At 42.7% G+C, this 25635-nt stretch overlaps 1 protein-coding gene across 3 annotated transcripts in view; it reads right to left on the reverse strand.

The window, feature by feature from the left end:
* Positions 1 to 25635, reverse strand: part of FGF13 (fibroblast growth factor 13) — a 421117-nt gene that overhangs the window by 373634 nt on the left and 21848 nt on the right. For 2 of the 3 annotated variants that reach the window (XM_088465791.1, XM_088465786.1), the window contains exon 2: positions 9386 to 9570. In XM_088465791.1, the coding sequence (XP_088321917.1) occupies positions 9386 to 9434 (49 nt within the window). In that variant the 5' untranslated portion in view covers positions 9435 to 9570. Of the gene's footprint in view, positions 1 to 9385; positions 9571 to 9994; positions 10137 to 25635 lie in introns of those variants that run through there. The other variant, XM_088465787.1, reaches the window with a different exon arrangement.

Genomic DNA, 25635 nt, shown 5'->3' on the forward strand with positions numbered 1-25635 from the left:
AGGTCAGTGGAGTGGTAAGGGGCATTGAAGTAATTGCGTGAGGCCATGGTAACTTTATTGATGGGGCCCACACAACTTAGTTGCCCCGGGGCCCCCACAATCCTTAATCCGGCCCTGCATCAAACCGCCACCAAACCGCCTGGGTTTAGAACCCGACGCTTAGTAAATTTTGCCCTTTGTCTTTTACACAGAACCCTAAATGCACTAATGCCAGTAAGCTATATTTTATTCAAAATACTATATTCTGATATACTGTAGAGATGTAAGGAAACATGCTTGGTTTCTTCATATATATTCAGTGTGCCTGCATGACTCGTGACTCGTGTCATACACTGTATGTGCGGAAAAGACCCTGACTGGCCTGCAATGTGGCCAGTATCGCTGGGGAGCTAACGCATCACTTTGTTCCGAAACTCTAAATTTCTTCTCCCTGACTAGAAATCCTGCATATGAACCTGGACAGCAGAAGAGCCTGAACAGAGTTTTGCACCATACATCATTGAATCTGGGCTGCAAACCAGTCAGGAGCAGGTAAGGTGTATTATTTTTATTTTACAAAAGACAAGTGTACAAGGCTTTGGGAGGTGTGGATTAGTGTGTGCAGCGGCAGCAGCCTAGAACTTTGCCTAGGGCGAGGTGAAACCTTGCACTGGCCCTGCCTGTCACCCTTAGGTTCATTTATAGAATGGAGGACAGGGTTGGACTTATGTTTGACCATGTATTTTATGGTTGGCAGGCACCAGGAATGGATTTGCCTATCACATTGACCATTTATATTTTGATTTGGTCCTGGACCAACAACACATGGCACCCCTACAAGTGCCCCGCGGGACCCAGTCTGGGAACCACTGGATTAATACATGTGATCCAGCATTTTACCTCAACTGAATACGCATTATTATATTAACAAAATACACATCTTAAGACTAGAGGTAATAAACTAGGAGACACAATTGGCTCGATTCAATTCAGTGTGATGCTAAATAGCCCCGGGAGGGAGCTCCCGCAGCTATTCAATCCACCACAGTGTTTGGTCCGACAGTCGGAGAATGCCGGTACTCGTGACTTAACATGGGTGTTTAATCGCGAGAACCGGCATTCTCCATCTAAAGTGCCGACCACAAGGCTATTAGCACCGCGCAAAGCAGGAAAACAGCCGCGCGGCTGGTACTTTTGTCGGATTTCTCCTCGCACCATCAGGGGGGGGGGTGAGAAGAAGTCCTTTAGTCGGACCAAACAGCGCAGTGAATTGAATAGTTCCGGAAGCTCCCTCCCGGGGCTATTAGGCATCGCGCTGAATTTAATCAAACCCAATGTCTGAAGAGTCAAAAAAGAGGTCTATAAATATATTCCTTTATGCAATATTACCTGGATTGATCACATGTTGCTCAATAGAATACAGTATATTATGCAATATTATATCAAATAATTTACATGTACATAAAACATTTACAGGAGATTCATAAGACATCTGATTAATATTAGAAACACTACTAATATTACTTTAGAACTGTTTTAGCTGAATTATTAACTTTTAATATAACTGCTAAAAGTGATGTACTGTGATGCATAAAATAACGGGAATCAAACGCTCAAAAGAAGTAATAGTAAAGAACAAAGTATTATTGTGATCTTTGTGACATAAACGAGTTTAGAGTCTGAGATGTCTATAATGTTAAATATATATATATATATATATATTCTTTAATTTCTTATCTTAATAATTAAGATTATGACAAAATTAGCCTAGTAAGCACTGTACTGTAGGTGTGAAAGTTTTCCATCAACATTCAAAGTGGCATAATGTGTACTCCAGGGACCCATTAAAATTTTTGTAAATTGTATTATGTTCTTATCATCGAAGGCATTTGAGATATTAGAATCCAGTGAAACCTTTGTATCACTTTTTCTTAATTATAATGCAATTAAAGTAATTATGCTTCATACAAGCACGAGCTATTGCTACAGAAGCCAAGATTACTATTACTAACTACTACCAACATTTATCACTTATATTACTGTCACTTTATGTCCAGCCAGGTATCGGGCAAAAGGGTAGATTGGCACTGTGGGCCTGATTCAGAGATGTATGCTAATGCCATCGCAGCTGCAGGGCCGCCATCAGGGGAGGACTGTCAGTACTGGAGTCCAGGGCCTGGACAGAGAGGGGGGCCCATCCACAATCCATCCCGCTGACCACGTGCCGGCCCTGTGCAATAAAGTTTTTTTATCTTTGGAGACTCAGCGCGCATGGCGTCACGCTGCTCAGAGGAGCCGTGTTGCATGAGGAGCAACAAGAAGATAGTAAGTGCGGGGTCTGGCTGTGGCTGGGGCTGGAGACAAGACTTGGACAAAGCAGGGAAGGAGACACAGCAGGGGTTTGGCAGGGTACACAGAAGGGGGCTGGCTGGAAATGGAGAGACACTCTAGTGCTGGAGTTGCAAAAATGTGGGGGGGGGCTGTCTATTTTGTCAGTCCTGGGCCCCACAATTTCTGGTGGCAGCCCTGTGCAGCTGTATGCCATACACAGCTGCTGTGCAAAAATATGCAAATGTCGCAGATGCTGAGGATCATATTGAGACGCCCACCTGTTGCTTTGTAAATCCAAACATCTGCGTAGAAAGAAGCAGCATCAGTCACAGATCATTTGATTATCGTAGTTCTGAGTAACCCTTTGGCTACTCAGAATAGACGCAGGAACTGAGACTCTGGAGCCACTTTCACGTGTACAGGATCGCAGATGCAGACACGTTGCATTTGTGTTCTGTGCCGCCACTCCCTGTTACCTCCCACAAATGTTCCTTGACTGTCAATCACACTGCAAGTAAAGAGATGCTGCAAGCGACTATGGTAATGTACCTTGACAGGGGCTTAGCCAGAACTTTGTGGGCCCCATAGCAACCTTTTTGAGGGGCCCCTCCAAAATTCTTCTATAGAGACACCTCTCTCCACAGTTGTTGTTCATTCTATGCCCTATAATATTGTCCTAGTACATTTTACAGTAATAGTGCCCTTGTTCATTTTATGCCCAAAGAAGTTCCCTAGTTCACATTATACCACACAGTGCCACCAGTTCATATTATGCCACATTGTATTACCCTCAGTTCACAATATGCCACATTGAGGACCTCATTCAGAGTCGGTCGTTGCGGCCGCACGGTCGTAAGGGAAAAGGGTCCGGATATGCAAATGATGCACTCGCAAGTTGCATCCTTAAGATCGGATCGTCAGCTGGCCGACCAAGGGGAGGATGCGGCCGTAAGACAAAAAATACGCCCCCTTCTCGTACGCATTACACGTCATCTCCGGCCATATAAGGATTAATCGAGACCATCGGTAACCATCGGAACTGGTCGTAGAGCTTAAGGTTGACCATACCCTCTCTTAAGCACTACGATCAGGTCAGTGTACAAACCTCCCATGTCACATGTGCCATGATGCTACTTTGTTAATTATGCACTCCCATAAAACGCTGTTCGCATAATTAGGCACGCCTGTGTTCGTATATCTCCACTCCCCTCGTTTTCAAGCACCTTCCCCTGTTACCACCCACAAACGCCTCATTCTGTCACTGAAATTACCGACCTGGCTGTGTTCAAGGAGAGAGAAATTTCTGATCGTAGCAGCTAGTTTGCGCATGAGCATTGCAAACTTTATGCATGCGCAGTTTAGCGAACATCGGTGACGTACGACCGTGCGGCCGCAACGACCGACTCTGAATGAGGTCCAGAGTGCTGCCAGTACACCTTATGCCACAAAGTGCCTCCAGTTCACATTATGCCACACAGGGGGCAAGGACCAATCAACTCCAACCTGAGGGGAATACTTCCTAATGGAGGACATTCCATTTTGAGTGGAGATCTTCTTTATTTTGGCACACAGGAGCTCATTCAGACCCGCTCACTAGATGCGTTCACTCGCACCCAGTGTATGTAAATCCGGCACACACCCAGCAAGGCTGGCTATCGCACGGCAAGGCATAAGCATGCCCACTATGTCTTGGCGTTTGATCACTTTGTGTATGCAGACGCCCACCAGCCAGTCTAAAGACGCCCACTTGCGCACGTCATCTCCAGGAAGTGTATGTAACCATTGGTACATTGGTTACCATCGGAAGCGCTGGCAGCACTTGAGGTTGACTATACCCTTCCCCAAGCACTGCGAGCACTTCAGTGTAAAATCCAGCCAGGTGACATGTACAATGATGCTGCCTCTTAATTATGCACGCCTCTCAAACAGCCTTAAGACGCACAAGCACGCCTGCGTTCGCACCTCAACTCCCCCGTTTCTAGTGGCCTGCCCCTGTCACCACCCACAAACGGCTTCTCCTGTCACTCACTCTGCTGGGCTGTCTATGTGCAGTGAGCAAACGCTTCCCCAAGCGTTCGCACTGGTACACGCACGCGCACTGCGATACGTACGCATGTGCAGAATGCGAGCATCGGCCAGCTACGAGCGAACGCTTCTTAGCGTCCGGGTATGAATCAGGTCCACTGTCCCTTTCTGGGACAGTCCTAGTCTTGAGGATAAATTCCCACTCCCCAGCTTCACAAAGGCTGTAAACAAGGAGAGCCCTACTCTACGACAGTGCTGGTCTTACTGATTAGCTCAGCTGTGCCTGTGAGTATGAAAGCGGAGTGCGGGAGATAGCTCATATCAGTGTGGTGCTTTACTGAGAGGGAAAGACAGAGCTCGCCACTGACGAGTCCTCCTTTTTATGCCCAATTTCCATAACTTGGTGGACAACTATATAAGGTGGTTCTGGGGAGTCCTAAACCTCAGGGCCCCATAGTAATGGCACTCCCTGCACCCACTATAGCTACACTCTTGTACCTTGACGCATTCTCAGTGCGACTGAGACGCATGCGCAGTTTACCGATAATCGCTCATCTGTGTAAATATCTACATTGCGTCCATCTCTGAATCACACCTTGCGTGCGGGTATTGTAATAGCTTTTTTCACTTTACAAAATCCATCACCTGTACCTCTCATTATTCCTTGTATACAGCCCTTATTTATAAATTACCTTCTTTATTTGCAGCACAGTAAAGTCTAACATAACTGTTTTATTTTCTCTTCAGTCTTGTCCTAAAAAAGTACATTTTCCTTTCAGATATTTTAGAAACCAAAACACTTTAAGAAATCCTTCCAATGTCTGATTTGCGTGTGTGCGTTTAAGATGTAAGGATTGTCAGTTCTTCTTAAGAGCTTGTTTTAGAGCAAGAAAGAAAGAGCTCACTTTTATAATACACAAGCTCCAAGTATCCTTCGCCCTAAAATGTGTACTGGTTGAAGTGCAAGTTGCATGTTGTTATAATGATTTCATTTTAAAACCTTTATTGTAATGGTTTTATTTTTTCAGCTGTTGTTTTACTGTATCAACTAATGCACTCTCTACTGTAAATTATATACAGTATATTGCAAATCACAAAGGTGTACTGTGTCCATATAACAGCACAAGTCAGGGATGTCTGAGGTGCCCTAAGGAATGCTTACAATACACACGTTTACGTATAGACAGTGACAGTAATAGTGATTACATCAATTTCACTGTTTAGGCAGATATTATTTACAGAAATTTATACATATATTTAAATCACTTATGCTTTATAAAGTTTATAAAGCTGCATTTTGTTGGCTCCATCTTATTTCTTGGCTTTTTATTTCTAACCCTGGGTAAGATAGATGGATGGAAAGATAGATAGATAGATAGATAGATAGATAGATAGATAGATAGATGGTGTAATGGTTAGCATTACTGCCTCACAGTACAGTGCTCCCTGTGCTTGCTTGGGTTTCCTCCAGGTACTCCGGTTTCCTCCCACATTCCAAAAATATACTGGTAGGTTAATTGGCTCCCAACAAAAATTAACTGTAGTGTGTATGTGTGTGTATGCATATGATAGGGAACATAGATTGTAAGCTCCGCTGGGGCAGGGACTGATGTGAAAGACCAAATATACTGTACTTTGTAAAGCGCTGTGGAATATGTGTGCGCTATATAAATAACTGGTAATAATAATAATAATAATAGATAGACAGACAGACCTTTTTAATTTTATATAAAGAACTCTGTATAAATGAGCTTCAGTCCCCTGAAGATGTTTTTGAAAAGAAAAGATGAAATGTGTAGGAAATCTGGAGAAGACTTCTGAGGACATTATCTGGGCCGGTGTGACATCTTGATATCACACAGTGTGATAGGAATTATCTTAAGCTAAAAGACATTGTATCTGGTCAATCCACAAACATTTCAGATACGCTCCATGAATGTTGTGTCATTGTATGTGCGACTTTAAAAGATTCATTGAAAGTAAGATTTTATTAAACTATATAGTTATGTTTTTGTCAGTTCTATTTGTTTGTATTGATGGATCCACTACACAAGGAAAACACTCTATTTGAATTGACCAATAGGATGAGGAGGTAGGTTAAAAACGTGTATATATTATGTATGCACTATTTATATCCTTGCATGTGCTATTGCTCTGATTAACATATTGCACTATTAGGCACCCTATCTGTATATCACTGTCAGATGGTTAGATTATCCTGCTTGATTTCCTATAAATCACTACTGTTTTAATAAACACAAACACTCAGATGAATATGCAATATAGGAGATAGAGAAAGATAGATAGATAGATAGATAGATAGATAGATAGATAGATAGATAGATAGATAGATAGATAGATAGATAGTAGCCCTGTTTCATTTCCTATAAAATATTTTGTTTAAAGGAAGGAACACATGCGTACATACATACAGTAGACGACAGTCAAATAAAATTGGAGACATAGAAAGTTATGAATAGCAGCAAATCATAAACATATTTATTTATGTGAACCTTATTTATGTGAACCTCTACTTGCTGTCAGCAAGACGCTGTGAATAACTTAAATAAGATGCTTATTGTGTAACAACCTATATGAGTTACTGCAGAATGGAATTTATTAACATTTCTGGATTCAGTTTAAGGAGCTTACTGAATAGATACTTAAATTAGCCGCTGTATTCAAATAATGTTTTTGTTCCTATCACAATCTTACATAAATGATTCATACCTTCTGGTGTTATTTCTATTTATAATTATTCAAATTCATTTAGTTGATACATTTTTGTCTTGCAGGCATGGATACAACATATTTGCTTAAAGTGAAAAACCAACAGGAATCCCAAAACTAGCAATTGAAAGGCTCTACGTTTTAGCATTAGAAGCCGTTGACAAATTTCAAATGAGTTTGTATGTTTGAATAACCACATTGTCATATTTCCTATCATTATTTTATATAGTTACCCAAAATACCTTACTGGGGTGAAAGGACATATAAAAAGTAATCGGTACTGGATTTATATAGAATAGTCTGTATTATAGTAACATTGCAATCATTAAAAAATAAAAAAAAATAGGGAAAATTAATTTCCATAAAATCCTAATGTACTGCAAAATATTATTAAACACAATATTGTACTGTAGGTGCTACAAATGCGTATAATGTCCATAAGGTTTATTAGATCCTAATTTGGCATATTTTATTCTATATTACTCAAAACACTCTATATGTACATTTGCTGATTCAGTTTCCAATTGGTTGGCTATTTTCTAGATTATCCCAGACAACAAAGCATTTTATACCCAGAATAGCCCCACTATTGCATGCAAACACTTTCCTTGGAAAATGCAATTTATTCAATGTAATGTTATAGTAAAAAAAAGTAATTAATATAAGCAAGTAAGTAGTACAAATATATATGAAATGTTTTAGAAACAGACACTATAATATAAATATATATCTCTAATATTGCATATACCATAACAGAAAAACGATGATATATATATACTGTGTGTGTGTAAATATATACATACATATATTATAAATATCTACACACACATATATATATATATATATATATACATAAACAAACATGCATGTTTGTAAATATATTCAGCTCTATATTTATATGGACATAAATAGCAAACACACTTTATCTTGTTTACTATCTTTGTATCCTTGGGGGAAAGTTTGTGTAGTGATAAATAAGATTTCAGCAAATAAGTGCACACCGCTGAGTTTGTCATTACTGTATTTTTGTTTTGTCTTATACTTCAATCATAGTCTTATATGGACATAATATCAGACAGTCGGATACCTTGTATCTGCATTATTGCTGCTGCTGGTGTTCAGGATGCAAATGAAACTAATGCAGTTGCAGTGTAATATACCTCCTCCTCCCCCACCCCTCCTGCCCTTCTTGTCTCCATGGCAATTGTCACCCAGTTTACATCCAGCAGCACAACCAGTCGATTGCATGGTAATAGGGGGGGAACACATCAATTGCAGTGAGCATGGCCCTTCTCTGTGAGGAAAGACTTCTTAATGTGACAGTGGAAGATTAGCATTTTTAATCCTATATAGGAAGAGCTGATTGCTTTATGTCACCATGCCTCAGATCCTACAGCAAGCAATGTGCTCCCTTGATGCCTTAACATTGTGATGTCTGGAAGACTAGAAAGAGGCACGCTTACAAAGAAATGTTTAACAGCGAGGATGTGATAAATCATCCCCCTTTGTAGAGGCACAGGGTGTATACAACTTCTACACACAGGTGGCAGGGTCAAGTGCAGGAATTTTACAGGAAGGATTGCAACATTGCTTTTAATCAAAAATATTCAGTCTCTTTGCATATTCCACAAATACTGCATACAGTAGATGATGAAAATAATATGTCGACATCCTGGGCTGTCGGTTACAAAGTAGTCCATGCTATCAGAGCTGCTTCACACATATTTGTGGCAAAATGGGTCAAAAAACGCATAAAACTAACGCTTTGGTGATGTAATTTGTAATGCATTTCCCATGTGCTTCTCCTGTGTTGTGATTTTACCAACACAACACACTGTAGTGGTAGTGCACGTTAACACATGATACATCGGACATGCTGTGTATTATAATTTGACATACACCTTTGTCTCTAATGTGTCCTATGTTATTGTGCTTTTTATACTGTACATTTATTAACGTGTGAAAAGCGTAAACTAAGCGTGTGTGCATGGACGGGCCTCAGTGACAGTATAATGATTTCTCTTTATAATTGAATTGGTAAGTTCGTATTTCGAGAATCTGTTATATCCCCCCGTTCCCTGCACTTGTATCTCACGATGAGCGGTTGACACCTTTCCCTGCAAGGTGCTGACACTGTTGATCCTGTAGGCATGTGGCACATATATTCAGTATAATACACAGTACAATTGGGTGTCTGTTTTGTGTCTCAGTCACTTTGGTGTCATACAGGCATGGTCACATCATCACAAAGGGGTAGAGGTCGAAGGTCACCACCTTCTGTAATAACTCTCCTCTATTAGGTTCATTTTGAGTTGCTTACCCTTAGAAGCATCTTTTTCCTCCTTCGGTTTGATCACCTTTCCACTCATAGATCCCAGTTTGCTTGTAAAAATTCCCAAATGTGATTGAATTTGTTCTTGGATAGGTTTCAGATGAATATATCAGACAATCCTCCTCGATCCCCCCAAAATGTCTTTATGCAGGTGTCTTTTTATCCCCCGATGACTAAAAGGAGTAAAGAGAAAAAAAAATGTGATGAAGGATTTCCAGTTGAGGGTCTTACTTCATTACTACTGTCCCCAGGATGCGAAAAACACAGACAAAGAGACGTGTTTTACCTTTCATATCCTAACAACCCCAACCCCCTATTGCATGCCATCACCACATAAAGACATACCAGAAATAGACACAAATACAAAACAAATAAAGCACACTGCTGAATATGGATGGAACATGTAGTTGCTTATGATGCTGTGTAGTCAATTTGCAGAATAAAATCTAATAAAATAAATTCTTTGGTTTGACTGTATTGTTCTTCATACCCTGGCAGGTGATGGGTTAATGTGGTTTGCATGCAAGTCCTGCATTGGAAAGGTCTAGTTAGGTTTCTGCCAGTTTGGTGTCTGATCTGAAGGATGCAGTGTCTTACCTTGTCCCCTTGTCTTTCTTTCTCTCTCAACTGAATGGAACTAGCAGAAATGCTCTGTCTTAGACATTGAAACACAAAAGCTGCCTGTTGTAGTAAGGGCTGCACTAACGTGAGCTTGCCGTTGTCAGATCAGACAGTCAGGGCTGGAAATGAGCTGGAAATAACCTCCTTAGATACGCCTCCTCCTTCTAGAAATAGAGGTAAACTGGAGGTCCGCCTCCTGCCACTCTAATGGACCACACCAGGACAGCCTTAGTAAGACCAGTGTCAGGGGAGGATGAAGCCCCTGTACACATCTCCATCCCTGGCCAGTTAGCTTCTTTAAGACTAGTGACATTACTAAAAATCAGAACTGTCTGCTTTCTCAACATCACATAAGGCAGATATACCATTGTCTCTCGTATAATGACAGCAACATACAGTAGATCCCAACAGGGACTCATTTCTAGGGAGAGTTCCTGTGTTTTTAATATTAGTCCGATGGTGTATTTACCTATGACACTGTCTTTTTTTAGTGTTTCTGGGTTGGTATTTTTTCCCATTCATTTAACTTAATGACTTTACATTGTATTTAATTTCAGTGCTCATATTCTGCATGTATTGAGTCATATTTATTGAAGATTTAAATATAATCATAGGATGTTATTGGGGGTTGCGTCATATTGTAGGTGTGGTCCCCATAGTCACTTAGACTGCCGGCAGGGTTATACATGTAGAGGCACCTGTCTTATAGGAAGCTGCCTTAATGGCAAATATGAATAGATAACATTGGGCATCCCAGCAGTTGTAGAATTACAAGGCCATCTATCTGGCAAGTTGTCTGATATAAGGTATGCAAATAAAAACTGTGTAGCTGTACATAACATTTCTAACAAATAAACTGACATTAAGCTGCAAAATAGTACAGGCTCAGGTCTCCTGTGGCTTCTGCGTACAACGTCTATCTCAGGTGTTTAGTAAATGAGGGGATTAATGCTGTTCACTCCTGTCATATGTGTGTTGACAGGGGCAAGTAAGTGAGCAAGAGTTCAAGATGAATAGGCAACTTAAAACTAGAGATGTGCGTTTCGGTTCTCCAGAAATCCGAATCCACTTGAATTTCATGAATCCGTATATATCAGAGTTGTTGTTCTGATCTCCTGAAGAGATCAGGACAGATCCGAGTTGTTGTTCTGATCTCCTAAAGAGATCAGGACAGATCCGAGTTGTGGTTCTGATCTCCTGAGGAAATCCGGACAGATCCGAGTTACGGTTCTGATCTTCCCCATGGTTCGTAATTTGGGGTTTTAAATTCAAATTTCAGGTTTTGGATTCCAAAAATTATAAGATTTTAGCTGTTTTTAAAAACTTTTTATATTTTTTAAAAAAAACCAGATCCAAAACCAAAACATTTGAGGGTGGTTTTGCAAAACCAAAATCAAAACATGAAGATGAATCCAGATCCAAAACCAAAACCCGGGGGTCAGCGTACATCTCTATGTAACATTAATAAATGTATCATGTATGTAAAAATTTAGCAGGAACTAAAATGTTTGGTACTTCATGTAACTTTATGGCCTATTTCACTACAAGCCGTTGCTCTGTTATCATCATTTTAGTCTCAAAATTCTCTATAAGACGAAACGACTAATTACGGTGATTGGGCCGTTGCTGTCTTTACTATATATTTTTCTCATTTATTTTTTAATGCCTGCGATCCTGTACAAAGGAAGTGTTTGTTCATCAGTCACATTTGTTATAATTCAAACCTCAATTTCTCTATAAGGAATTTGTGATGTTCTTATAAGAAAAGAATGAATAACGGTAAGGACCTCATTCTGAGAGTCGCGCCCGCAGCAGCCGCATATGTGATACTTTGCACTGCAAATGCTCCCGATGGCATCCAAGATGCACATACTCATCTCTGCAGATCTGCACGCAAGTCATCTAGATCTCCACTTGTGACTAAATGGATATAATTGGGCTACAACTGGGCAACTGCATGTAGGATAAGTGAGATAGAGACAGAATGGCGGACTAATCATAGGTGAGAATACGCCCGATCTATTGCACCAAGCACAGGGCTGGTGTAAATGCATACTGATAATGATGACAGCTGCTTTCACAAGTGGATATATGAGGCAGGTTTGGAGAAAACAGGTGGAGTATTTTTATGCTCACAGTGCGTCTCTGAATCAGGACCTAAATTTGACCTCTGCTTTTCACAGTTCTATCAGCGCAAGTGTTTACATCTTCCTAAAACTTTGTTGGGGGGTGTTCTGGGATCTCCAAAAACTCCAGGCTCAGCTCTATAACCTTAAACTCTTTTACATTATAAGGGTACTCTTACCTATTAGCACTTATCTTAAATTCTATATACTGTTCTACGGATGTCTAAAACAGTGCATCTTATAATGAACAAGTTAGAGCAGATTCAGAAAACGTTACATTCTTGATGAAACAACCTGAGATTCTGACTGAAAAAAGTATGTAGGTCAATTATTTCAGTAATACTGTGTAAGAAAATTAAACAGTTTGAACCTCTGATCATCTCTGTACTCAGCTTTTAGGACAGACATGCAGAAAGAGCCAGCTTTCAGTCATTCAGTCACTACACCTCAGCATTTGAATTGCAAAAATATACATACCCTTAGGATAATATTATTTAGTTAACACATTTTTATAATAACTCTCTCCTGGTTACCTATTAGATTGTTACATCAGAACGATGAGTATCTCGGCCGACAGCACAACCGATGGGACGAGATGTCAGTCGGCCAAACATACTGAACGATATAGCGCCCAAGCTCTATATCACTCATGGGCGCATTTAGCTGTATGCTGTCAGCCGCTGGGTCATCCCTTCTGCCGTGCAGCACAGCAGATGGTTTGACCCCGATGTCGGCGGGTGGGAGCGCGTGGTAGTGCGTTCACTTCAGATTATGTGTACGATGTGTCACTCCATATTGTCTGATGTGAACCCACCAGAGCTGGGCCCTTACTACATTTGTCCCCGTGTTTCGTAAATATTTTAATGAATGGTTTATCTGCTCAATCTACAGCACTGCAGAATTTGTTGTTGCCTAATAAATAATAGGGGGTATATTTACTAAAGTGAGAGTTTTTAGAAATGGAGATGTTGCCCATAGCAACCAATTAGATACCTTAACAATATCTAGCACCTTCTAGAAGATAATAGCTAAAATCTGATTGGTTGCTATGGGCAACATCTCCAGTTCTAGAAACTCTCACTTTATTAAATATACCCCTATGTGTCTATACAGGACAGTGAGTCTCCTTCAGACCCGCTCGCAAGCGCCTGAGCGCTCGCAAGTGGGTCGATGTTTGGCTGTGCGCACGTACAGCGGCTGCACTGCTCGTGCGCAAGCCCTGGTGCGAGAGAGAAATTCTCTCGCTACGTGGCTCACTACGAAAGGGGCGGCTGTTGATGTTCCCTGCCATTTGTGGGCGGCCCCACTGACATCACCAGTGATATCAGTGGGGCAGCTTCCGGCTCTATTAGAGCTGAAAGCTCTCTGGGGCTTGCGGCAGACGAGACCCTACCACAAGGGTCTCTTCGCAAGCCCCGATGGTCGCGATGGTCTTGACCATCGCGACCATCATCCTGGCCGCTCGTTAAGGCTGTGGGTGGTAACCCACAGCCTAGCGAGCGGCCAGGAGGCTGGATAATTTTTTAGATGTGACCGCCCTCATTCAGAGAGAGCGTTCGCATTTTGCGAGCGGCTCTGAATGAGGTCCAGTGTCTTGTACCGAATGGTTTAATGCAATGCCAAATCCTGTACCTAATAGTTTAAACTTTAATGCAATGCCAAATTAGTCTAGCTGACGGAACTTTCCAGCTGTCAATGAGGCACAATAAGCTCCAGAATCATAAGAGTCACTGCACTATGATGGAAATGCAAAATGGCATGATAACGTATCCCATAATGTACCACAGGAGGTTTCTGTCAATCAAGCCTCATCACTTATAATAATTGGAATGGTGTTCTGTAGTTTTATTTATCATTGCAGAGTGTTGGGGTTTCTTTTTTGTAAAAATAATATGAATATCCCTGCAAAAACACAGCACGATTCATGTGCATCATCCTAGCCAGATGCTATGCTACACGTAGAGTAATATTCAGCGGCTGACACTGAATCTATAGGACATCAGACTGCACTGTTAAAACATTCATGACCAGTGCGAGAGATTCAGTGTGATTTTATATAAACCCTTACACTGCTGCTATGGCTGATTCTTCCAGCAGTTCTGCAGTTTACATATGGGAACAACTTTAGAAGCATATGGGTCATTTTTATACTATCTCCCCTACTTATACAAACAAATAAGATCTCAATTTTCTTGCTTATTCAGTATCTGGAGACTATAGAAAGGTAGGTTAACTTCAAGCTCAGCTGCCAACGGTTAATGTCATCACGTCATGTGTCTGACTACAATCATTCTTCTTACCAATGAGAGATAACACCACACTATGCTGAGGCAGGGGGTATGCAACATCCCCCATCATGTATACTCTGTCTTCCTGTGTTATGAACGGATGTTTGATCAACATCCATTCATAAAGGAAAACAGAGTATACATGATGGGGGATGTTGCAAATGGTGCATCATCATGAACGGTTAGCAACACTTTTCCAATGCGGAGTCAGGGACGAAACTAGGATATCCGTCACATGGTGCAAGGCAGCAATTTTTCGCCCCCTCCCTTCCTGTACCTGGATTTTGTCCTTGCTCCTCCATAAGGCAGTGCACTACTCAGACATCCCTGGTATAGTGACTTACATTATGCCACACACCATAATGCCCATTACACATTATGCCACACATGGTAATGCCTATTACCAAAGTGCCACTTACATATTTGACCGACACCATTTTATGCCCCACAGTAAGGCTTCTAATTACTTTAAAATTACCTGCTCGTTGCAAGGGGGTTTGTGCTCGTTGCCAGGAGTTACATGCTCTTTGCCATGGGGTTTCATGCTTGTTACCATGGGGGTTTTATGCTCATTGTCAGGGGATTTATGCTCATTGCTAGGGGTGCCATGCTCGTTGCCAGGGGTGTCATGCTCATTACCATGGGGTTACATGCTCATTGCCAGGGGTTTTCATGCTCTTTGCCAGGGGATTTATGCTCGTTACCAGGGGTTATATGCTCGTTGCCAGGGGTTACATGCTCGTTGCCAGGGGTTACAGGCTCATTTCCAGTGGGGTTTATGCTCGTTTCCAGGGGGTTTATGCTCATTGCCAGGGGATTTCATGGGAGAAGATGCAGCTTTCAGCATCTTCTCCCGGCAGCACCAGCGTTCCCGGCACTTCTGGGAACGCTTTGTGCATTGTGCTTTGCTAACAGACACTAGAGGTCCAGTAGGACCTCTAGCATCTGTCTCTTCCTTGGTGGCGGAGATTTTTGGATGGCCGTTTTCAGCAGAGTCCATGCGGAAGGCTAGTCCGCATGGAATCTGCTGAAAACGGCCATCCAAAAATGGCCGCCGCCAAGCAGGAGACAGACACTAGAGGTCCAGTAAGGACCTCTAGCATTTGACTCCTCTTTGGCGGCAGCCATTTTTGGATGGCCGCCGGATGGCTGACAGTTTTCTTCACCCCCCGGCAATCCCCACCCGGTGCAATTGCACCTCTAGCCCCCCCCCTAGTTGCGGCCCTGGCGGAGTGCACAGCACCAACCTCCCCTCAATGACAGGCAGAGCAGCTGAACTCAGTAGATGCCTAAATCAGGTTCTACCCTTATAGATTAGACAAACTGGATTCAAATGTATCTTGTTTACCCATTACTATTAGAGCTAGTTTAGAATGGATCTAGAGCAGAGGTTCCCAAAGTCTGCCATTACAGTCCACGTTTTAGGGATATCCAAGCTTGAGTCCAGATGGTTAAATCAAATGAATTAAGGTACTAATTAAGTCACCTGTGCTCAAGCATGGATATCCCTAATACGTGGACTGTAATGGTGGACTTTGGGAACCTCTGCTCTAGAGTATTATTGTTGAATATAGAGGTGACCAACTGATGTTCCTTGTAACTGCTGAAGTCCATTCCCAACACCCTCCTATTAAAATAAAATAAACTAAAAATAAAATGACTAATAATTAAAAATCACCCGATTGTCCTTAATATTACTTTAGTAAATATGTTATAAAAGCATTTAGTATATTTCTACTTGTAATAAAAAGATAATTAAAGTTTAGCTAAAACTAATGATTTAAAGTTAACAGCAAATCCAGCTAAATGGTTAAAATTGTCATGTTTACAAACCAAGTTGCGAAGGAAGGGGTGTTGAACACAATAGCTGGAATGTAACAGTCTCTGGATTTGCGACAACTTATAAGAGATTTTCCGATGATTTCATCCTCCAAATTGTTGGATGTAACAAACGACACTTTGGAGAGTGAGATGCCGAGCTTTGTGACTGGTTTAAAACAAACACATCACTGGAGACTTGGCTTATTCCAGCATATTTGTGGCAAGTTACATTTTTTTTAAATAAATAGTAAATAGCTTGTCCTCCCCATTAAAAAAGTGTCACCTGCACTAGTGCTCAAATCCTAGGCTGGTAACAACAAAATCAGGGAGACAAACAGCGTAGGGTTCACCCAAATGTTACAGGTAGCACTAGGTTTATGGTGCAAACACATAGTTAGATCAGACAACGATACTGATATCATTGTCTGATCGTCCTGCATGTGCTGGATGATCAATTTCGATCATCCAGCACACCACCAACCCCCAAAGGACTATAACGACCCGCAATCAACGATCGCGGGTCCCTATAGTAACCTGGTCGATATCGACCAGGTTGGACTGCATGAACGGGCGATGGTCGTTATTGTTATCGACATACGGGGGCCCGCGCATCGTCCATCATTTGGGGGTTGGAAGGGGCCAAAAAATGGACGATATGAACTATATAACGATAAACGATATAATTATCGTTTATATCATCCTACAATGTCTGACCGTGTGTACTATATTCACCATTAGACAGACTAGACTGGGGACACCATAACTGCGGGACACAATAATGTCAAAAAGTGAGAGGGGGAGACTTATCAAATCTTAGAAAAAGTGAGAGAGATAAAGTACAAACCAATCAGCTTCTAACTGACATTTTACAGGCTGTGATAGATAAATTTCACCCTAGTCTGTTAAGACCGGCAGGGGAGTATCAACCCCTTGATCAGGATGGCAATCATCAGGGAGTCTTCCTTTCCCAATCCAGCACAGGCAGCCAGTACAATAAAGTTTTTTTTCTTATTGCTGTCCAGCGCACATGACGTCACACCTTGCTGCACCGCTGAGAATCAGAGGAGCCAAAGACCATTGCAAAGTAAGTAGCCAGAAGACAATAATGTAAATGACTGGGCTAGAGACGGAGGGATATAGTGTGCTGGAGTGACACAGGGGTCCCTGGATAGATACAGGGGGGCCTGGAGAGACACATGGGGTTCTGTTGATTCACAAGAGCACAGGGGGGCATGAAGAAACAGAGGGTGACACGGAGGGCCTGGAGAGACACAGAGGGGTGAAATGGGTGACCTGGAGTGACACAGGAGAGCCTGTAGTGATACAGGGGATAATTAGTCACTGATCGTTCACATGTAGACAAATCCACCAATCCCTGCACTGCATTTCTGTGTAGTACGTTTCTAAGTCTATCACTCACACAGCTAGCTCATATAGATAAGCATCCTCTCATTACATGATAATTTTCCTGAATAAACTGAAAAAGAGCATAATTAATATATTTAGTGCAGTATAATTATGGGGCACAATCTGCATTTAACTATTTTTTTTTACTGTGATCAGCCTGTGGTCCATTTAGACACACAAGGCTGATCACAGGCCTGTCAGAGCAGAGTTGTAGTAGTTGAAACGGGAGAAAGCCCTAATAACACCATCTTCAGGTGGCGTTATTATAGCATGGCTTCGCACCTTATTTTTTCACAATTAGATTTTACCTGTAGTAAGTTTGAGTACATCATATTTCCCATTACAAGCATGGGAAATGCAATCTGCCAGTTTTACACTTTTTTAGAAGAAAATGTCTTGATAAATATGCCCCTTTGTGTGCTTTTATTAAAACCTTTGCTGCAGATGACGAGTTTAATTCATTGTTCGTGTATAACTTAAAACAACAGATGATGAGTCCCACTCTTTGTCCACAGCCTCTGGTGGCATGAAAAAACAAAACAAAATGACCTTATCCTGATGTCCGTTGGGGATCCTCGAGGGGAGAGGATCAGGAAGTGATAATGTCATGTGTCACTTTGTGTAAAAAAAAAAGATGCTTTAGAATGGGGTTAAGGATTTTAAGACCCTTCGGGGGAGATGTATCAAACCCTTGAGAGAGATAGTAGTGGAGAAGTTGCCCATAGAAACCAATCAGCTTCTGTCATTTCAAAAAACTGCTGATTGGTAGGACAACTTCTCCATTCTGTCTCTCTCGAAGGTTTCATACATCTCTCTTAAATCTCCCCAACCCTGGCACTGGTTTCAAAGAGGAGAGTTTTCTCTTTCAAACAACTTGGGAGAGATGTGCACTAAGGTAGCATTTATCAAATACATTTTATAAAATGATCAGTAGAAGCTGATCATTTGCTGTGGGCAATTTCTCCACTGATCTACTCTTTATACTGCTTGATACATCTCCTATTTGGTCCCCTTGTAGAAGTTTTTGCCTGGTGATAGGCAATATACCCTACACTAAGAAAATTCAAGGAGTCCAGGGATGAAGGAAGATCTACCTCATTGATTATACCTGTACAAGACCATACTGTACTCAGAACAGGCCACGAATCATCCTATGGCAGTCTCTGTCCTATTGCTGAAATAGTGACACAGGGAGCTGATTCAGAGATGGACGCTATTTCCACAACAGATGCATCTTTGTATGCAGTGGCTGTACGAAATTATGCAAAAGCCTTATGAGGTGCCTCATATAAAATGACGCCCACTGCCAGCTTCTCTGATTCGCTGCTGCGTCCAACGACGCAGATCAACTGACCATGTTACTGCTTGGCCGGTTTACTCAGAATGTCATGTAATATTACACTGCCTGAACTAGGGAAGCTACAGTACATCCAAGGACACAGCCACGGTCGGTTGCAGCCCAGAAAATGGGACCAACGCGCCCCCATTTTCTGGAACGTTGGTTGTTGCCGCCTCCAAACGCCAGTAGCATGTCAAACATGCGGCAGCTTTTATGGCACTCTAAGCGTCACCGAAGACGCAAACCTGCACATGTGCAGTGCAGTTCCTGGGCATATGCAGATCTTAAAACATTGGAGGTGTGCGTTAACATCAAATTAATGTACATCGCTGAATCAGCCCCACAGTTAACAAGCTGTGTAAATTTTTTTTTTTTTTTAAATCATATTTTAAAGTACAGAAACAAGAGGTGGATCAGTGACCATAGGGCAAAAATTTAAACAGATGTATTGTAAGAAATTAAAAAGTGACCCATAATTCCATTTAACTGCTAGTAATGGAATGAAGTGGTGTGTGGTGATAACAGACTTAAAGCTGAAATAAAGGGAAATGCCTTAGTTTGTCATGTTGTCTGGCATAATCCAGGCTGCCAAGTCAATCAATAAACTTTCTAACTCTATCTAAAGAGGAAATTGTGCAGACGCACCATTTCATAGGCAAAAAGAGCATCGAAGACAATAAGTACTTAAAACATCATCATTTATAATAAAAATGTTATTCAAAAAGTGATTCTGTTTAATAAATATGCTCTTTTTTCACTTTAACTAAATTTTTGACTTTCTTTTTGTTTTAGTTGTCTTACTACAATCACTTTTTAAAATCTTTTTAAATATTTAATTTCCTGCAGTAAATACATTAAATAATTAAAATAGATGATTATTGTACCATGGGCAGGATGCACTATGCTGAAAAATGCAGTCAAACTTACAAAAATGCAGTTTTCAAAGGTTTGATCACATTTCCCATCTGCACAAAGCAAAGGAAAGCAAATCTATCCGGAGTTTGGACCAGATAGGCAATGCCATCTATAGATGGTGTTGCCTAATAGAAGCTTATGGGCTTCTTTTCAGAGTTTCCCTGAGAGAGATTCAATAGAATCCCTCCCAGGGTCCCCTGCGGCTCGCGCATACGCTGGTCATAAACCCGGAAATCCCAACACCGCAAAGGACAGCTCCAATCGGGAGGGCTGTCCTTTGCTAAAATCTTCATGCATACAGCGTTGGTAAATGCCAAATGCATGTGATTACTGGCAGAATGTGCAATGCTTGATGCATCCCATCCCATATGTATGAATAATAACTGTACAGTGTCATTTACTCCCCTCCTATATGCTGGATACTCTGTAATTCTCTGCATATGTATTTGTCTGGGTACTTTCATCTGTTGCATGGCATTATATTCTGGTAATTGTTCACTGTGGGATGCCAATCACCACAGGCAGGTGCGGCGAGAGCTACACCGAGCCCAGGTAAAAGGGGGTGTGGTCTAACCGTGGAAGGCATGGCCACGCCCCCTTAGGGAAAAATAAAATACTAAAGATAACATTTTTGCAGTCCGGCACATAGCCAGTAGGGGGCGCGATCAGTGTGTGATCGCTCCCCCACACAGGCATAGGAGACTGCGGCAGTCTTCCAGTACAGCCCAGCACACAGTAGCATGTGCTGGGCTGCTGTGATGTAAGAGGGAGCCCCTCCAGCAAGCGCCGGCCTCTCGGTGCCCCTGACCGCCGCAGGCTGAATATTGTGCTGGGGCAAATATCTACTGAGACCAGTGGTGTAACTAGGGTATTTGGAGCCCAAGGCAAATGTAAAAATGGAGCCCCCCCATGTGCACGGCAAAAATGGGCGTGGTCACTTAAAAATGGGGCATGTCAACATGACACACACACCTTTATTGTCACTCTGAACATTCCTTTCCATATGCACGTTAACCCCAGTAGTGCCCTTTATACAGTACCCCCAGTATGCAATGTCCCCAGTTGTGGTCCCTCTTATGCAGGCCTATAGTAGTGCCCCTTATACAGAACCCCCAGTAGTGGTCCCCTTTATGTAGCCCCCCATTAGTTTCCTTATACAGTACCCCCAGTAGTGGTCCCCTTTATGTAGCCCCCCATTAGTTTCCTTATACAGTACCCCCAGTAGTGGTCCCCCTTATGCAGCCCCTCATTAGTTCACCTTATTCAGTGCCCCCAGTGGTGGTCTCCCTTATGCAGGGCCCCATGTAGTAGTCCCCCCTATGAAGTGCCCCCAGTAGTGGTCCCCCTTATATAGCACCCCCAGTAGCAGTCCCCCCAATGCAGTGGCCTCAGTAGTGGTACCACCTCATGCAGTGCCCTTTATATAGTGCCCCCAGTAGTAGTCCCCACTATGCAATGCTCCCAGTAGTGGTACCCCCTATGCAGTGCCCTTTTTATAGTGCCCCCAGCAGTAGTCCCCCCCCATGCAGTGCCCCCCTGTAGTGGTCCCCCTTATGCAGGCCCCCAGCAGTGATCCCCCCTATCCAGTGCCCCTTATACAGTGCCCCCTGTAGTGGTCCTCCCTATTTAATGCCCCCAGTAGTGGTCCCCTAGTAGTAAGCCCCTTATATAGTGTCCCCAGTAGTAGTTTCCCTTGTGCCCTTAGTAGTAAGCCCCTTATATAGTGCCCCCAGTAGTAGTTTCCCCCCCCAGTAGTAGTCCCCAGTAGAGGCTTCCCCCCCCCGATGGAGTGCCCCCAGTAGTAGCCCCCACTAGTTGTAGTCCCCAGTAGTGCCCCACCCCCAATAGAGATCCCCCCCAGTAATGGTGCCCCCCCTCCCCCCCCGTAGTGCAGACACAAGAGTAAAAAAAAAAAGAATACATTTATCTTAATCCACGCTCTGGTTCATAAGCACCTTCCCCAGTTACCACCCACAAACGGCACTATCTGTACCGTTCAGTCTGTGTACAACGAGCGGCTGCTTCCCGATCACAGTGACTGACTCCCGCCACCACACGTCAGTCCTCCCGGGCTGGCATGCTCTGCATTATGGGAGAGACATCATGACGTCATGACGTCTCTTCCATTACCCCCTGCAAGAGCCGTAAAGCAGAGCTCATGAGTGAGCTCCAGCCCAGCTCTTGCAGTGGGCGCTGCAGCAGAGTCTGTCTGACTCTCATTGTCTGCTGGTTAACACATACATCGCTGGCGGCGATGTGTGTGTTAAACTGCACAGCATGAGCCCGCCTCCCACCCTCCTCCTGGCGCTATTGGGTAAGCGCTCAGGGGGAGGGAAGGGGCTTGGCTGTGCAGCACAGGATCTGCGCAGGAAAGCCTAGCGCTGGTCCTGTGTAAATGTGTAGCGCTTACCAAACACACTGTGCTCGGCGCTACACTGCCTAACTAGGGCGGGCCGATACCGTGGCTGGCGGTGCGGGGGGGCACACCCCCTGCTCGACCCCCCTTAAGTATTGCCACTGACAGACTAAAGGCCACACATGCACAAAAGTGCTCCTGGGTCAAAAACCCAGAAGTCCCGATACCGCAAAGGACAGTTATTATCGGGAGAGCTATCCTTTGGTCCAATCTTTATGCATACGATGTTACTAAATGCTGGTATGCTTGCGATCATTGGTGGGATGCATTACATCTAAAATGCGATGCTTGATGCATCCCACCCCTAAGATGTATGGTTCGTTTCTCTCCTCCTCAAACCTGTCATCATCAGAAGTGTCATCAAGTGCGTTGGGATCTGTTCACTGTGATTTTCTTCTTGGTTTGTTTATTCTTGTGCTTTCCTTTTTCTTTAATGTTACTTTGCTTTTATTACCAGGCTGTTTATTTTCTCACTCTTCATGAGCCTATTCAGTTGTCTGCTTTTCAGGTGTTTTCAGTTAGGATTCTTGTCTTTACACAATTTTGCTTTGTTTGTGCCCTGGGATGGCGAATTTTGGGTAAGGGTAGAATTTCATCTGCACACACCTATGTAGTGTGGCTGGGGCACAATCTATGTCACTTGGTGCAGCACATACATGTGTGGTGCATGATGAACTTATTCATAGGCTTAACATCAGTGCTTCATGATGGGGTAAGTTGCACCACTAGCATATAGTACCTCACAGTATTTGACTCACTTTGTCCCACAGCCACCATTTTGGAAAAAAAAACTGTCTATCATTCAGGCTAATCTTTAACTGAATGATTCACATGGTTTTATACATTGGTAAATTAACAACTTGTATGATATATATTTTTTAGACCTGGATATATTTGCTCTGACATAACAGTCATTATCAAACAAAAAAAAATAACAGTCATTATAACTGACATGTAGAAAATTGACTTTGACAAACAAAAAACCCTTTTCTGTGAAAAAAATACCACTTTACCATGGCTTCTCTTCATCACAGCCAGACAGAAATGCTTCCTGCATTTATGGTCACATGACAACAAGTGTGTTGTCACGCTCTGACCCTTAAAATCCACTTTCTTACCTCTCCGGTTACTGTCCAAAGCTAGTGCTGAGGTCTGCTCGCTCTGTGCATCACTCACGGATAGCACAGAGGACTGCTCATGCTGCACATCGCTCCCAGCTGGTGCTGAGGTCTGTCTGTGCTGCTCTTGCCCCATCCGCTCAGTGTCCTGTTACTGAGCATGGAGATGGCTCTCCGCAGCCCCTTGCTCACAGCGTGTCATCCCAGCATGATGGCACACAAGCTGCATGCCAGAGTTCCCTCCTAAACCACAGTATATGCAAAGCCATGTTGGGCTCTATCACCTGACGCTCTTCCTCCACTCAGAGCACTGCTCCCAGACCAGCTGATCGCAGCATCCAATCCCTGGGGAACCTCCTCTATAAATTTCATTTCCTGACTGGCCTCTGTTCCCAATACAATGTCGCTTCTGCTCGGTGCTGAAATCCCAGGTACTTTGTATTTGAACGGTTCCAGTCTGTGTGATTCCAGTTCCAAGTCTGGTTACAAGTCTCCATTCCATCTTACACTCCAGTCTGGGTTTACCACAGAGACTTGCTCATTTCTACCACCATCGATTCCAGCCAACATCTTCTAACATCGGTCCCAGCCAATACCTCCAACCATCGGTCCCATCTGATACTCTAGTCATCGGTTCCATCTGAAATAGTCCCAAACCATTCAAGTACTGCAATTCATCATCATAGGCCTCAAACCGATCCAGTATTCAATTCATCAACATCGGTCTCAAACCAATCAAGTTCTTCAATTCATCAACATCGGTCTCAAACCAATCAAGTTCTTCAATTCATCAACATCGGTCTCAAACCAATCAAGTTCTTCAATTCATCATTATCAGTCTCAAACCGAACCAGCTCTCAATCCAGTATCATCGGTCCCAATCCAATTCTGCCCATCACGTCAGGATCTTATATCCAGTTTCCATTCCAACCTGCTGTTCAATATAGACATTTACTGTACTGTCCTCGCCTTCGGGCCCATCATCCTCTACAGTCAATATAAGTCCTCACAGTCCTCACATCATACACGAGGAAGTCCTGGCTCAAGCCACCCAGTTTCATCCACTGTTAAAATGTGTTATATGATTCACCATTTCCTTTTGAATGCATATTGTTTCACAGAAATGATAAAGTTAATTTCACTAGATAGCTGCTCAAAATGAGGTGAGACCCCCACATGCATAGTTGTAGAAACTGGCTGAACAGAGTCATTACCATAGTAACAGGCCTGGCCATCTCACACACAAGACTGACCTAACCTTTTTCCCATAAGGCTTCAGGAGACTCTTATCAGGATTCTGGCTCTTGTTACACACAGATACAAACAAAACATTCTCACCATTTCCTGTACATATATTCACCCCCACAATCCAATATCTATATAGGAATTGTGCACACATAACCACTCACACACCTGAAGCTATGGTGTATATTTAATGGGTGCAAGGGGGCCACTCCGCACAACTGCACATATAAATAGTTATACTTATCTCCCCACAGTCTGGGATGAAGTGCCATCTCTGCTACATATTCTGGATAAGTACATACTCTCTTTCTCCATCCTATTTGGTTACACACTCAAGGACAAATACGTGAATATGGATTTAATAGAATATAACCTATTATGGGATAGTAGTACATAGTTTAATGTGTGAAATAGATGGCTTTAGTCAGTGACACACGCAGGGGGTCTTCTGAGTACCCAGAAACCCTGCTGATGGATCAAAGCCATGGCCTGGAGCTACAAGAATCGTGGCCTAATGACGCATATCTATGCTTTTTGATGCTTGATAAATAGAGTTAGTCCACATAGAGGGCTATGGGACGAAACTTTATCTATAACTATAAAGTGCGGAAGTGATTTCTCTGGCAAAGATAGAGTATTTTGCCAGCAGTAACACTGGCCAAATGGCTTTTTATCGCTGGATAAATAAAGCCCTTGAAATGTGTGGGCTGAGGTTATTAATATCTATTTATCTATTAAAATAACACAAATGAAAGTGTTTGACTATATTAAAAGAAATGACACGGGGGCTGATTTAGTACGGCTCAAGTACAACTCTGATGTATTGCGCATGTGCAGGATCTGTACTTTGTATGTGGAAATCCCCTTCTGCGAAATTGTTTGCAGTGCCCAAACACTGCAGTCTCACTGACAGACTGCAGCTATTTGGGGGGTGGGGCGGCA

The sequence above is a fragment of the Taudactylus pleione genome, unplaced genomic scaffold (genome assembly GCF_031769625.1).
Source record: "Taudactylus pleione unplaced genomic scaffold, aTauple2 ptg000064l, whole genome shotgun sequence".
Classification (NCBI taxonomy): Eukaryota; Metazoa; Chordata; class Amphibia; order Anura; family Myobatrachidae; genus Taudactylus; species Taudactylus pleione.